Source organism: Arabidopsis thaliana, chromosome 3, assembly GCF_000001735.4.
Source record: "Arabidopsis thaliana chromosome 3, partial sequence".
Lineage (NCBI taxonomy): Eukaryota > Viridiplantae > Streptophyta > Magnoliopsida > Brassicales > Brassicaceae > Arabidopsis > Arabidopsis thaliana.
The window spans coordinates 16187702-16202708 of record NC_003074.8 but is presented as its reverse complement, the minus strand read 5'-3'; the positions used below and the strand labels follow the sequence as shown (position 1 = coordinate 16202708).

The 15007-nt window shown below is 35.9% G+C and overlaps 4 protein-coding genes across 8 annotated transcripts; 2 read left to right on the top strand and 2 right to left on the bottom strand.

The window, feature by feature from the left end:
* Positions 1 to 1483: 1483 nt before the first annotated feature.
* On the bottom strand, positions 1484 to 6861 carry AT3G44630 (Disease resistance protein (TIR-NBS-LRR class) family). 4 transcript variants are annotated; one of them, NM_114331.3, is made up of 8 exons: positions 6631 to 6861; positions 6249 to 6445; positions 5618 to 6161; positions 4303 to 5491; positions 3917 to 4222; positions 2406 to 3813; positions 2283 to 2314; positions 1484 to 1840 (listed from the first exon to the last, which is right to left on the bottom strand). In NM_114331.3, exons 2-7 carry the CDS (start codon positions 6415 to 6417, stop codon positions 2286 to 2288), a joined length of 3645 nt encoding a protein of 1214 aa, NP_190049.1. In that variant the 5' UTR covers positions 6418 to 6445; positions 6631 to 6861; the 3' UTR covers positions 1484 to 1840; positions 2283 to 2285. The 4 variants fall into 4 exon arrangements, with proteins under 4 accessions (NP_190049.1, NP_850654.1, NP_001327594.1 ...); NM_180323.4 differs by having other exon boundaries at positions 6249 to 6442; positions 6631 to 6792; NM_001339160.1 differs by having other exon boundaries at positions 1484 to 2314; positions 6631 to 6849.
* Positions 2614 to 3586, top strand: AT3G44635 (uncharacterized protein). Its single transcript, NM_001339161.1, has 2 exons — positions 2614 to 2810; positions 3385 to 3586. The coding sequence occupies exon 1, from the start codon at positions 2642 to 2644 to the stop codon at positions 2768 to 2770; it is 129 nt and encodes a 42-aa protein (NP_001327596.1). The 5' UTR covers positions 2614 to 2641; the 3' UTR covers positions 2771 to 2810; positions 3385 to 3586.
* Positions 6862 to 6875: 14 nt separating the features above from the next.
* AT3G44620 (protein-tyrosine phosphatase) lies at positions 6876 to 9035 on the bottom strand. Of its 2 annotated transcripts, NM_114330.5 has the most exons (5): positions 8486 to 9035; positions 7954 to 8089; positions 7727 to 7794; positions 7571 to 7657; positions 6876 to 7349 (listed from the first exon to the last, which is right to left on the bottom strand). In NM_114330.5, exons 1-5 carry the CDS (start codon positions 8849 to 8851, stop codon positions 7287 to 7289), a joined length of 720 nt encoding a protein of 239 aa, NP_190048.2. In that variant the 5' UTR covers positions 8852 to 9035; the 3' UTR covers positions 6876 to 7286. The 2 variants fall into 2 exon arrangements, with proteins under 2 accessions (NP_190048.2, NP_001190010.1); NM_001203081.1 differs by having other exon boundaries at positions 7571 to 7794; positions 8486 to 8880.
* A 1308-nt stretch (positions 9036 to 10343) lies between these two features.
* On the top strand, positions 10344 to 14580 carry AT3G44610 (Protein kinase superfamily protein). Its single transcript, NM_114329.3, has 3 exons — positions 10344 to 11146; positions 13486 to 13919; positions 14067 to 14580. Exons 1-3 carry the CDS (start codon positions 10602 to 10604, stop codon positions 14441 to 14443), a joined length of 1356 nt encoding a protein of 451 aa, NP_190047.2. The 5' UTR covers positions 10344 to 10601; the 3' UTR covers positions 14444 to 14580.
* Positions 14581 to 15007: the final 427 nt, after the last annotated feature.

The following is a 15007-nucleotide window of genomic DNA, read 5'->3' as shown; positions in this document are numbered from 1 at the left end:
TTGTTCTTTATGTTCTACATTTTTCAAAACCTTGAATGGATATGGAACAAAGTTGTCATAGCGATACTAACACATAAAGCTTATGCTCAAAGTTTAATGGAAAATGCTCAAAAAACCTCACCAAAATGAAAATTGTAAGATTAAAATATATAACAAAATGGAAATTGTAAGATTGAAATTTGCGATTTAAAAATATTTAATAGTTTAATATTTTCACCCTCCTATTTAGGCGAGTTTTACCTAATTATAAATAAAGGAGTATTTTTAATAAAATTTCGTACCTAAAAGGTGATTTTCATTAATAATTTAGTTAGAATTTTTATATTGACCAATGAAGAGAAATTTTCATTCGACTTTTTTAGTTGAGGGGTTTTTGTAAAAAGTCGAGGGGTTTTTTGTATTAAAAGGTTTTTTTCTTTAAAATTCTTTAATTGGCCTTTCGGCTTCCCCCGGCCCATATCCACAACAATTCCTGTAAAAACGACGGGTCCATCTTCGACTTCTGGAATCAATTCGCTGGTAAACACAAAACCTCCGTAGAAATGTCCAAAGGCAATGTCAGACACAACGAAGAAGGCGACACGAAGGCAAAAAAATAGGAATAATATCGTAATTTCCAATTAGTAGAAAATTGTCATCCTCTTCTTCTAACTTCATTCCACGCTTCAGATCCGAGTTTAAGAGAAGCTCTCTCTATCTCTCTTTTCTATTTTTCAGAGATCCTTCACTTTTTTCTTCTCCTTTAGGTCAAATATTCAATTTCACTTACCCGCAATCCAATCTTCTCTTTATTCTATCAATTTTTAAATTTTCTTCTTGACAATTCACTAATGCTTGCAGATCGTGTTTGTTTGATGGTCTAATCTACATTTGTAGGGATTTGGATCATTGTTCAATTCTCAAATCTTGTTTAAGTTTCTCAACTATATCAATGGATACAACAGAACTAACTTTGGAACAAGTTTGTGTTTTGATTCAATACAGTTACTTATTCATTACGTAAGAAAATTTCTAGAATTGATAGGATACACCAAATTTTATTCAATCTTTGTTGTTGTTTGTACCTTGTAGGTCGTGTTCGTTTGCTCATTTAGATGTCCATCCAAATGGTCCACCAAATGATTCATCTGACTAATCGATCTAAATGATGTTCGTTTCCATTTTTTGTGGTTCAGTTGGATGATCCATCTAATTGTTTTTTAAAAAAAACTTTGCTTATTTGTTCAGTTGGATGATCCATCTAGATGCTTCTGATTAAAAATGACTAAAATGCCCATATTTTCATCTGATTATTTTTCAATTCTTAATCTAACCATATTAATTTTTATTTTACTGATCAAATCAATATTTACAATCAAATAAATTTCAAATTATTATATTTGACATTTAAACTTCTATTTTCATGTTTTTTTTTTTGTTTTTTATATAAAAACCAAAGCATATAAGCCTATATTATGAAATTAAAGAAACTCCAAAAAATCTTAATAACTCCAGTCTTATATATGCTAAAACAGATGAAGCAACAACAATATAAGTTTTTACCAAACATAGATAAAACATGATACATACGCATGAAACGAGCATATCTGAAACACATGATCTATTCATTGACTTGTGATGATGATCTCTCACAAAGAAAAAGAAACAAAACAAACACCAAGAGACACAAAGAAAACGCTGCAAGCAATCAAGCGCATTACAGATGGAAAATTATTAACAAAAGGGTCACTTAGAAGAAAGAACAAGTCCAGAGGCTGAAGCAGGATTTGGATCACTTAGAAGCAGTACTTGATACCCAATCAACACACAATGGCAGCTCCTATTAAAGATTTTCATTCACCTACATTTATCACATCAATGATATGTCATCAAACAGAGACAAATACTAAAATAATGTACAAGAATCAGATAGAATTAGCTCAAATGATGAAACCAATCAAATTTGATAAGGATGAAGTCGATTAGTATTTAGAAAAGACCAATCAGATTCATTAAAAACAAAACCTGCAACCAGAAATGCCAATAACATACGCAAATAAATCAAACGCAAGAAAACATTTGCAAGAAATATTAGCAGTTTTAAAAGTCACATGTCATTATATAACTAGATTAGCTTGCCAAATCCGACTCAAATGATTAATCAATGTCTAGTTTGCTAGACACAATGTTTATGACAAAATCATTACATGTGGCTACCACATATTTCACAGCTAATTCCCATTCACACAAAATAAAACCAATAATCGAATGACTCAAGGAGAAATCAAACCCATGATTCTTACCTCTCAAACAGTGGTCCTAGCTAGAAACACACCTGAAACCCATTAGGAGAAATCGAATCATTAACCAATCCATGAGACAGAGAGATAGAAAGGGAGAGTGAGAGAGAGAGAGAGAGAACGCACGAGAAGATTCTGGCGGAAGATCCGGCGAAGAGCTCCGGCAAAATGATCTCGTTTCTCTTTGGAGTATCCCGCATTCTCCTATCTTCCAATTGCTTTTGTGGAATGGTGTGAACTCAAAGACAAGCTCCGTGGAAGTCACCTCCTCTACTTCAAGTTCAAATGTGTATATATGCTCTGTTAAAACTGGATATATGCTTGCTGTACATAGAACTTTGAGATCATTCTGTTTGACCCTGATGGCAATGAGTACACTCGGCCACATCTCATCATCTCTCATTTCTTCATTAACCTTAACAAGCATGATACAAGCCTTAAATCTCAAGGTTGTAGGAAGAGACGACTCCTTCAACTTGATTTTCAAGTAATCCCCAGAAGTAGCTCGGTGATTGAAGCAGGCAGGCACTTGTATACTTGGTAACATCGCATATTTACGAGTTGATGTGTGCATGATGAGATCTCTGGCTTCTTGATTCAGTTTGAAGCATTTGGGGAAATAGAGACGGATCTCTGGATTGTTAAAGCAACAATCCAGTCTCTCGAGGGACTTACAATTATCTGCATATATGTAATCAAGGGAATCTGGAAGTTGTGGGAGTGATACCAGACTATTGCAGTTGTTGAGTCTAAGAGCACGTAAACGAGACATTCTCTTGACCCATGGAGGAACTTCTTGTATATCTTCACTTACCAAAAGTAGGTCGGTGATGATGTCAAGAGCATGCGGGAATTCCTTAAGGCTTTCAAAGTATGACATTTCATATACAGCAAGACGAGACCACGACGTGATCGACAAAGGAACTTCTTTTATTGCAGTTCCTTTTAACCTGAGCTCTGAAATGTGTGTGGAGATCTCGGGAAAACTTTTCAACTGCGAGCAATCTGTGAGATCAAGTATACGGAGAGATATCAAGTTGATGTTTGTTGGAAGAGTTTCTAGCTTTGAGCATCCTCTCATTCTCAACATAAACAATTTTTGAAGGTTTCCAATAGAAGAAGGAAGCTCCACCAGATTTGAGCAGTTAGATAGATCAAACTCTTTGAGATTAGTCATATCTCCAATAGAGGATGGAAGTTTCACGAGACTTGAACATCCTCTGATATCCAATTTCCAAAGATTGTTGGCAGTTCCAATAGAAAGAGGGAGCTCTATTAGACTTGAGCAATTTTGGAGCTTCAATTGATGGAGATTAGTCACATTCTCAATAGCGGGGAGCTTCACAACACGTGAACAATTTGTTAGAGACAATCCCTGGAGATTATTGGCATTGATAGATGGTGGGAGCTTCACAAGACTTGAGCAATCCCGGAGATCTAATATTTGGAGACTGGTGAGTTTTTCAATAGAGGAGGGAAGCTCTTTCAAATCTCTAGAATCACTCAAATCCATCCACTTGAGATTTCTAAGTTGCTGCATTTGACAAAGAAGATCATGTTGATACAATAATAAACATTTACGGAATCAAATTATAGATTTAAAAAAAAAAATGAAAGTTTTCATCAAAATCACTTACTTTAGTTCCTTCCCATAGCTTCCGAAGCTTGCTGCAACGCATATCTAGTTCGACGAGAAACTCCGGATTAAAAGTAGAAGGCAAACATATATTCTGGTAAGGAAACCATTTCAATGATCTAATTCGTGGAGAGTGATAAATCAGATCTTCTAGTGCTAACTGCACTCTCTCAGGTTGATGAGTAAATACGTAATTGATTTTAACGAATTGAAAATCATGGATTCTTTCAAGTGCTTTCTCACTTATATTCAATTCTTCCTCATTCTTATATAAATCCAAATTTATCCCTATAAAACGTCTATTATCCTGAAACATGAGCCAAAAGAAATATTAGTAATGATGATGTGTTATCAAATAACAAGGGGAGATGCAATGGCAAAACTTACTGTTGTATCATCGTCGAGCACTTCACATATATCCCTTTCACCAACCAAAAGCTGATGTTTCGTATAGCGGTGATGAACGAATTGCTTACGGGAAGTTTCTCTTCCGAATTGTTCTAGCAGAGTATGCATCCGTATTATTTGCGACTTGTTTCTCTTCGTATGCCTCACATGCGAGAACTTGTTTAAAAGAAGAACTTGAACAATTTGTTTCCAAGAGATTTCTTCATCAAAGGATATGAGAGATTTCTGAGCTAATACGTGAAGGCCTTGTCTCACATCCAAGAACTTTCCAAGAAGCTCTTTCACTTTGGTTGTTGATTCGCCGTTAAAAAGGCAGGCTATATAAAGAAATAGATATTTATCTTCGTCACATAAGGCATCGTAACTGAACTGTATAATGCCCCCGATTTTTCCGTCGAGGCTAGTTCTTAACCTTGGTAGTGTTCTTTCCCACTCTGGCTTGGACTTCCCCCGCAAAGCAGAGCCTAGAACCTTCAATCCCAAAGGGAGTTTACCAGCTAAAGCCTTAACTTCCCAAGCAATCTCATCGAAACCTTCGTGTGGTTGTTTCTGACCAAAGGCATTCATACAGAAGATTTGAAAAGCCTCGTCATTTGATGGATATTCGACTTTGTAAACATGATTGATCCCATGAGCCTTCAAAACTCCTAGATCTTCTGTTGTGATAATAATCCGACTTCCAGGACCAAACCATCGAGTTTCTTTCGCCAAGGCATCTAGTTGTCCTAATTGATCCACTTCATCGAGAACAAGAAACACTTTCTTGTCTCTCAACCGTTCTTGAGCCACTCCTAAATGAGAAATCATGATATCTTTATGATTGATCATCTGGGACAACATTTGGTTTTGTAGTTGCAATTGTGCACTGTACTCATCGAAACAAGGTCTTGGATAGCATCCTTTGATATTGACCATGATTGCACTAAGTTGGAATCTGTCGGAGACTTGGTTAAGCAGAAATCTGGCGATAGTTGTCTTACCAATCCCAGGCGGTCCCCAAATCCCGATTATCCTTACTTCATCCAAATCTAAGCGCAACAATTGTTCCAGCATATCCATATGAGCTCTCATCCCTACTAACCCGTCGAAATCTCTTGATGGTGTGAAACTATTTAACATGTTTGAAACATCAGTGGCTATTTTCTCAATCATGTCTGCTTCATTCCTCCTGACAATAGAGGATAGATATCAAATCAATATACAATCGTTGCGATAAAATGGTCACGAAGATCTGAAAGAATACACTTTAACAAGGAAATATTAATTAAGGAGAATATAAATCAAGAAGACAAACCAGCTGTGAGAATGATATCCGGCGATTGTTGCCACATCCTCCAAAGCTTTTCTCCATCTCTCAACTTGCTCTTTTGGTTTACCTCTACATGTTTTTGTGAAGGCTTTTCCAAATTCACCGGTCTGTTTCTTTATGTCAGTTGGCTCCACTTCATAGAAAATGGTCATGACAATCTGACCCACCATTTGCCTGCATTTCATGATCTCGGCCAACTCATCAAGACACCAAGACGAAGAAGCATATTTTCTTGAGAGCAAAACGATTGCGATCTTTGATCCTTTGATAGCTTCTTTGAGCTCAGGACCGATCGACTTACTCCTCTCTATATTATTATCAATGAATGTGTCAATTCCCTTTCTTCTGAACGATTCCATGATGTGACTAAGAAAGGTTCTTCGGACATCTGCTCCGTGGAAGCTCGGGAAGACATCGTGTTTCCAGTTTCGAGACACAGAAGTTGCAAGGGAGGGAAGAGATAAAGAAGAAGAATTACTTTCTTGGTTATCTTGTTGGAATCTGAAATTTGTTAAAGCTACGGCTGCCACTGAGCCAAGGGAAATAAGAATAATTCATTAGTATGGTAAAGAGTGGATCAAGATTTAAGATGGCCTTTATGTGAATGGATACAGACCAGTGATGACTCTGTTGGCACATAAACTCCAAGATGACTCATCCGGAATGAATATGCAATTCTCAGCATCGTTTGTTGAGCATGTCTTTCGTCTTTTACAAGATTCGGAATCAACATCCTGACTCGTTGCTTTCCTCTTGGAACAGCTCAAGCTCATTGCAGAACCCATGAGAACTTAGATTATTGATGATTCACTGCTGCAACCATTAATTCCCACCATCAAGAACACATAATCAAGAAATGGGCTCAAAACACTAATCGAAAACAAATAAAGCATTATCATCAAATCAATTCAAATCCACAGTGATAAAACCTTAAGCAAAACTTAAAAATAGTTGGAACTTAGTTCAGACAGTGAGGAGTAAAAAAATGAAAATCTCACCGATGCATAAAACGATGAGAAATCTCCAGAGAGTTGAAGAATCACACGGGTTTAATGGAATTTTGGTAGTTCAAACAATTTGTGTGAATGAGGATATAGACCGTTGACGAGTCTATTGGCACAGAAAAACTCCATTGATGTTTCATGGAAAATATAGTGAGATTTCGTGGAAAATATTGCAAACGACAAAATCATTGTCCATATGCTCCACCACCATTCACTTAATTTCTCGGAAGCCACATAATGATAAGAGAAAATATTCTGTTATCATCTCAAACAACAACACTTCACGTCCACACATTCTTTTTTTTTTAAATCTATTTCTTTCCTAATAATAATGATCGAACAAAAGAATTCGTATTATTCAAGCGTGTAAAGAGTGCCACTCTCTATGATTCTTAAGAATCAGGAAGATCATTCCTCACAAACTATTGACATCACTGAAGCTATCAATCTCAATAATAATGATCCATCAGTAGATCATTTAACAAAGGGTTTTTCAAGGAAAACACCAACAAGATCAAGATCCAAGCTTCACATCAGTTCTCACTCTATTGTCATCACTGATGACACTTAAATATAATAAGAGAACTTTTCAGTTCTATGTGCAAAAACAACAAAGGTTCTAGGATTGGGACTTTGTACTTGTAGTATCATCAACTTTGCGCAGTGATACTATCCAGCAAAGACTCACAAGCATCTTCAAGCAAGTCCAGTACCTGTGAAAGAACAAGTAAGAGATCAAGATTCATGTTTCCAAGTGAGTTTTGTCCACATAAAACACTAAAATTCGGGAATGGAAAAGTTACTTGGGAGTGACACTGGTAATGCCATTTTAAAGTCTTATAGACTGACTCAACCATTTTGATAGACAACCTCTAATGGTATGAACCAAATTAAATATCTGCATTCAGCTTCTTTAGAGTCTAATGGTAATTACCTTCTCAAAACCTTGGGCTCCACCATAATATGGATCAGGAACAAACTTGTCATTGTGTTTCTTGCAATAAGAACACATTAGCTTAACCTGAAAATTCAACGAAAATCTATCAACTAAATAGAGTTCCAAAGTCCAGCAAACACACACCAACGGTACCTTCTTATCTGCATCGGGCGGGAAATTCCCTCTGGCTTTCCACACATTATAAGCCTTCAATATATCCTCTGCAAACATCAAACATTCAAACTCATACTTATTTCAATTCTACATATATAACTCTAATCAGATCCCAACTTGCAAAAGTCTCTATCCTATGTTGAATCCCATTTGCATAGAAATCGATCAGACCCTACAAAGGTTGAATAAATTACTCTATCAGCTACCTTTGTTCTGGTCATCCATTGCAAGAATGAGATCAAATTCTCTGAAATCAGATGCCTTGATCGGTCTGGATAGTGATGTTATCTCAATCCCGCGACGTTTCGCAGCACTTCTCATTCTTGGATCCGCCATATTCCCCTTTTAAAAAACCAACATTTTCACAAATCAGAAACATAAATTCCAAAGTCTCCACTGCTCCTAATTTACAACCACATTACATCCACCAAAATCTGAAAGCACCATTGCCTAATTGTTCCAATCAAAGCATCAATCACCATAAAAATAGATTACTGTTTTTGCTCTTCCCTAGTAAGAAGAGCAATTTCACATCAAAATTGATTCAGAAACATGAATTTCAAAGTCTCTATAACTCTGTATTCCTACCAAATTACATCCACCAAAAAAACCTAAAACCAAAACCAAACCTTTCTACATACAAAACCATCATTCACCAATATTTCAAATCAACCATGAATCAAGCATCTCTCATAAACCCTAAAATTAGATTAATTGTTTTGGAACTAATTATCATACCTCGTGATAATCAATTGTTCCAGCGGAATCAATGTTGAATTTGGAATCGAGACCTCTCTTCTTCACGATATCTCTAAAGACACCTTCAGCCGCTGGGCTGCGACAAATGTTTCCGAGACAGACAAAAAGAACAGAGTAAGGTTTGGTTTCGCTGCTCTGCGTCGGAGGAGGAGTCGCCATTGAAGATGATACAAAGCACCTAAGCGAATGAGAAATTCTGGGTTTTGCTCGGATGATAGAAACGAGATTCGGGTTTTTATCAGATGATCGGAAATGAGAAGGACGAAATTGTCTAGTGTAGTGGCAAAATGGTAAATATGAAGGGATTGTTAGAGAAGCCGTGAGGTTGGGACAGTACATCATCATTCCCCTGAAAAGTTGGAGATTTGGGATATACGAGTTTTCTTCTTCTGCTCTTTGAACTCCTTTTCCGTAATAAGCAAAGTAATAGAGGGGTATAATTGGGAATATACATAAACAATTGTTGGATTAGGAGTAGAAGAAGATGTTAGATTTTAGAGACGAGGCTAATGCTAGAAGACCAATTTTGTTAATGTATTGTTGTATTGTGTTGAAGGTACTGAGGAGAACATTATGGTCGGTAATGCAAATAATTTTGTGTAAATTCACAGAAATATTTTTGTTTTGGCCGGCGATGTTTAACTTTCATGTTGTGTTGTAACTTCTATGACAAGTTAAGGGCCTTTTTATCCATGAGAAACCCACAAAGTTTCTCAAACAAACAAAAAATTAATATTATATTATAATTTGATTTTTTGATTAAAAAAATATTTTTGTTAAAAAGTTGAACCAATAATGAGAAGAGAATTATCATGATGGGTTGTAAAGAGTATCTCAGAGTTTCTCAAGTGAGAAACTTTCTACACTCTTTTTCCTTCATTTTTATTATTTTTTTTTTTTAATTGTGAGAAATTCTTACAAGAAACCCCCGATGGAGATGGTCTAAGTGTCTCATGTTTCAGTACTTTGTTGATGGATAATGCGTTACTTATTGGCCCAATTGTACAGATGGTCTTTAAACTCAGGCCTAAGGTTTTCAACAGATAGCCCATTTCATTCTCCGAAAAACAGTTAGTACTTATGACGATTATTTTTTAATTCGGATATATAGTTACAATTTACAAACCTCATTGAAAAGATTTGTTTTGGTCATTGTTATGAATGTTCTAAGTTATCAATTTATTTGAACCTCTTTCACTTGTATTTTTTCGGTCTGACTAGAAAATATCCGGTTTAAGACGAGTGTTACAAATTGGTAATATATCCAGGGCCGGACTTAACAAAACCGGTTTCGACCCAAGCAATTTGTCTTTCAATGATATGGTTATAGACACTTTCCTTATCCAACCTAAAATGTTTCTGCTGATTTCATTAATGAGAAAATACAAGGGTTATATACACTTTCCTTATCTAACATATTCACCCGAGTCAAACCGGTTAGGTATATGCAATTGAGTTAAACCAATATCTAAACCATAATGGTTTCAAAGGAAATGAAAACGAGGCCGAGCGACCAGTCGACCACTAACCTGAGGTTCGTGCAATAGGGATTTGAGTTCACGATACAAATTGTTCACCAATAACACCATCCTTGTACTTGGTGACATAATATTCAAAAGACAGTGATTAGATATTTATTTATAATTGTACCATACGAAGAAAATACTAGTAATCACAACTGAAATAGAACAAACACAAGATATGTATATGTCATTATCTTAATTCTGTAGGGGCCTAGATTTATATGTCTCTTTGTTTCTCTCTTTTGAAACAAATCCTATACCAAAGATCTTAAAAATTCATAGAGAAATCAAAAATCCCTCTCAAATAATTCCCTAATTATTGTCTATTTACATAAATAAAACATCTCAATTATAGAATACTGTATCATCATCTCCTTAACAATCGAACTATTACCTTAAATTACGAAACGCACCATATCTCAACCCTTAAATTACAACTTTGCCATCTTCTTTTGATTCTATTTTTTCTCTTCCCCAAAAAGGCAAAATCTCACAGTTACTTCTCTCTTTCTCTCCCTCTCTTCTTCTTCTTCTTCTTCTCTCTCTCGTCGTCACTCTCAGTAGATCGGAAAATGGAGCCATGGATTGACGAATTAACCGACGACTTACAGAGTGTAAGCTTTACATCAGCCGGAACCACCGTGAATCGAAGCACAAGCTCCGGTTCTCGCTCTTCCTCCTCCGCCGCAGCTTTAACACCAGCACCATCAGCTCACGGTTCATTCTCATCTTCGAAACTCCCTCCTTCACTCCGATCATCTCTCTCACTCTCCGATCTCAGATTCCGTCTCCGTCTCGGTTCCGGCGACATCGGCTCTGTTTTCTTAGCCGAATTCAAATCCCTAACCGCCGTAACAGAAACCACCGCCGTTAAATTACCTCTGTTAGCAGCGAAAGTTATGGATAAAAAGGAGCTCGCGAGCAGAAGCAAAGAAGGTAGAGCTAAGACGGAGAGAGAGATTCTCGAATCTCTTGATCATCCGTTTCTTCCGACGCTTTACGCCGCCATTGATTCTCCGAAATGGCTCTGTTTATTAACGGAGTTTTGTCCCGGCGGTGACCTTCACGTTCTCCGTCAAAAACAGACTCATAAACGTTTCCATGAATCCGCCGTCAGGTAACAGTTTCCGTTAAGTTATTTATTTTTTTAAATATTCAGTTTCTAATTCAAAAAAAAATCTTTTGGGAAGTAATTATTACTATGAAGCAGTGAATAAATATAAAAGCCTGATGAAATCAGGGAAGTGGGACTCGCCAGCTGGCGAATTGTCTCGTAGTTAACACTTAAAACACACATAACTGAATTTAATGGCACCGTTAATTAATCACTAGTACTAGATTTATTGCCTTTTTAACGGTAATTACATCGTAATTATAGTAACGAGATTTAGTTTCCGTAATTTCTTCTGAATTTTTGGCAGTTTTCAGTAACCTTAACTTATATAATTGAAATGAATTTTTCCAGATTTGTTATTGGAATATATGTTTTTATTGATTGATGTGCACGATAGTGTAGTGTATTTTTAGATAGACTAGAAAAGTCTATATACGCCACATGAAAAGGGACTAGAAAGTGTAATTTAGTTATTAATTAAAACTATAAAGTGGCGATTTATTTATAATATATAGTTTTTAACGGCAATTATGCACTAATTATATCACAGGCCCGTTAAGTTTGTTACTTGTAATAATAATACGCCACACAAAAAGGGACTAGAAAGTGTATATTATAAAACCATAAAGTGACGATTTATTTATAATATATACTTTTTAACGGCAATTATGCACTAATTATATCATAGGCCCGTTAAGTTTGTTACTTGTAATAATAATAATCCTAGTGAAAATCACACACAATCGAGGTTTAATTTCCGTAATTTAATCCGAATTTTTGGTATTTTTCACCAATAACTATATATTATTCATTGATGTGCTCGATAAATGCTTTTGTTTTATAAACTAGGAAAAGTCTATTTACGCTACACGAGAAAAGGGACTAAAAAGTATATTTTAAATAAAACCATTTGTATAAGATATGGTTTTTATTTTATTTTTATTTTTGTAAGCAGATGTATGCACGATTAACAAAAGTTGTGTGTGCATCTTACTTACATGTGTGGGCATATCGTAGGCCATAACGATTAATAAAAAGTCAAAACGAGTGGGGTTTGACTTTGAAATAATAACAAATCACTCAGAGACACGTGTAAGTCTTGTAGTGGTACTCCGCGTGATTGAATTAAAATCACGTAGCATGCCATTGAAGTTGAAAATTAATATTTTTTTGTAATCGGGCATGTGGTTACAGTACAAACAACATCCCAGCTAAGCTTGTTCTTATTTACAATTGTGCCAAGCTTGTTCTTCATAACAATATTTACAATTGTGCCATTCCTTATTAATTGGTTGGTCCTACAATTAGGAGGAAATTTTTGGAAAAATTATGAAATATTATTAACCTGTTTTGAAAAGTAGCTGTGGCTTCGAATTGAAGTAGCTGAAGTTATATCATTTGTTAGTTGAGTTAGCCACTTTTATAACCATTTATGGACCAATTTGTATCACGTGGTAAGTACTTGAAAACCGGATCTTGTTGTTTTTGGTTGATGTTAAATCTGATTTATTTGTGTTCTTAAGTTATTGTCAGATTGACATAGTAGTAGTGGTTTACACGTTAAAGATCCTACAAGTGAAGTCAAGGTCATTACCATTTGAGCATTTTTGCTTCACTCTCGCGACTTGTATCTGTGTGTTTTACTCATGAGCAGGACTTAGTTTTTATAAGGTTTCTTCTTTAGTATTAAAGTAAAATGATTTAGAATTGGGACCAAAACATGTATTGTAGGGATTCCTTAATATATATCTTCTTTTTTTAAGGTTGTCCTACAAAAAAGGTCCCCATTTCTCTCCACTTAGCTGCATTTTTTCATATAGAATGGGTTACTTCCTTTGAACTCATTTAGATTCTGATTTTTCTTTAAATGATATAGAGAACAATGGCTCTACGGAAATTCATACATGAACCGAATAAGATTGTGTGAACTTGTTCTTAGAATTCGTCTGTTGTACACTATGACTCTGTTTTGTGTGGAGTATGTTTGTTGATTGTGGACCCGTGAAGACAAAAAGGGTCAGCTAGAGGAATCTTGGATAATGTCTTAGCACCAGAATTCTCTATTAGACAAAAGAGTTCGTTAAGCCAACCAACCTTCGTAGGTCCTCTTTTGTTCCTTATGTATAGTGACATCAAACCCAAAACATCATCTTCTTGTCTCCAAATCCAAACAAATGCTGTTTTGTCACAACACCTAAAACTGTAAACCAATAATTCCAAAACAAACTCTTGTTAAATTATTGTAAAATCTCAATTATTCGTTTTGTCCTCACTACCATGTTTTCTTCTCTTTGTCCCTTCTTTTCAGATTACTAATCAACATCTCTTTACTATTTTTTCAGATTCTATGTATCGGAAGTGATCGTAGCGATTGAATATCTTCACATGTTGGGGATTGTGTACCGCGATTTGAAGCCTGAGAACGTGCTGGTTCGATCAGATGGTCACATCATGTTAACTGATTTTGATCTCTCCTTAAAATGTGATGAATCGACTTCCACACCACAGATAGTGCTGAACCGGAACAATCTTCCTAATGGCTCGTCTGACCAGAACGAGAACCAAGGCATGGACCACCGTCAAACCACATCATCCTCTTGCATGATCCCTAACTGTATTGTCCCTGCTGTCTCTTGCTTCCACCCGAGAATCCGAAGGCGTAAGAAGAAAACTGATCACCGTAACAACGGTCCTGAGCTTGTGGCTGAACCTGTAGATGTCCGGTCCATGTCATTCGTTGGGACGCATGAGTACTTGGCTCCTGAGATTGTTTCAGGTATTCTTCAAATCTTCCTCATTCTCATTTCCCCTGTTTCGATTTGAATGATTTTTATGTCAAACGTTTTTCTTCTTAGGGAAGTTTATATAATGTATAATTTTCCGATGTGGTATCCTAACATGAAACGTAAAATGTGGATGGCAGGAGAAGGACATGGTAGTGCAGTGGACTGGTGGACATTAGGGATATTCATGTTCGAGCTGTTCTACGGAACAACACCGTTCAAAGGAATGGACCACGAGCTAACCCTTGCCAATATCGTGGCTCGAGCACTCGAATTCCCGAAAGAACCAACGATTCCAAGCGCGGCCAAGGATCTGATCTCTCAGCTACTTGCCAAGGATCCTAGCCGACGGTTAGGGTCATCTCTAGGTGCAACGGCCGTGAAACGTCATCCATTTTTCCAAGGAGTGAATTGGGCATTGCTCATGTGTACTCGTCCTCCTTTTCTTCCTCCGCCTTTCCGCAAAGAACTTTTGTCAGATGACATTTGTCCGGAAACCCATGTCGACTATTATTAATAACTTAATTAGCGCTACGTAATTAATTAATTTTCTTCAGATATAATTATTTCTAAGAAACAAAATCAGCCTAATACTAGTATAGTTGCACTTTATGAAGAAAAAAAGCTTAGTATAAATGCATTTAATTAACGTTTAGATGTTCTTTTTGTAAGTTCTTCAAAACTAGTATAATTGAAGGAAAATAACTTGCTAAATTATTAATGTCAGCTGCAAAAAAAAAACAAAAAAACAAACAATATACGAAACACAAATTCAAAACTAATGCAAACCCTGCTGGACTTGGCGACATAATAATAATAATATACACGAAGCATCTCAGCCATTTATTGTAAGACCATCTCCATCAATAAAAATAAGGAAAGTTTCTAAAAAAAAAAAATAATAATATTTTAATCAAAACAGATATATTAATTATTATTTAATAGTTAAACTAATAATATGATGACACCTGTCCAAATTGGATGAGAATAGTTTCTCAAAGTTTCTCCTCCGAAAAACTTAACTCTCCTTCTCTTCTACTTTTTTTCATCTCTCTCGTACTTTTTTTTTTTAAATTTTTTT

Coding starts and splice junctions, on each gene's coding strand:
- AT3G44630 (NM_180324.2), bottom strand. CDS start 6,417: ATGGGTTCTGCAATGAGCTTGAGCTGTTCCAAGAGGAAAGCAACGAGT. Junction 6,162..6,248: donor TGCCAACAGAGTCATCACTG/GTCTGTATCCAT, acceptor CCCTTGGCTCAG/TGGCAGCCGTAGCTTTAACA. Junction 3,814..3,916: donor AGCTATGGGAAGGAACTAAA/GTAAGTGATTTT, acceptor TGTCAAATGCAG/CAACTTAGAAATCTCAAGTG.
- AT3G44635 (NM_001339161.1), top strand. CDS start 2,642: ATGGCAATGAGTACACTCGGCCACATCTCATCATCTCTCATTTCTTCA.
- AT3G44620 (NM_001203081.1), bottom strand. CDS start 8,851: ATGATGATGTACTGTCCCAACCTCACGGCTTCTCTAACAATCCCTTCA. Junction 8,090..8,485: donor GAACAATTGATTATCACGAG/GTATGATAATTA, acceptor GTTTTTTAAAAG/GGGAATATGGCGGATCCAAG. Junction 7,795..7,953: donor AATGGATGACCAGAACAAAG/GTAGCTGATAGA, acceptor TGATGTTTGCAG/AGGATATATTGAAGGCTTAT.
- AT3G44610 (NM_114329.3), top strand. CDS start 10,602: ATGGAGCCATGGATTGACGAATTAACCGACGACTTACAGAGTGTAAGC. Junction 11,147..13,485: donor TTCCATGAATCCGCCGTCAG/GTAACAGTTTCC, acceptor CTATTTTTTCAG/ATTCTATGTATCGGAAGTGA. Junction 13,920..14,066: donor GGCTCCTGAGATTGTTTCAG/GTATTCTTCAAA, acceptor TGTGGATGGCAG/GAGAAGGACATGGTAGTGCA.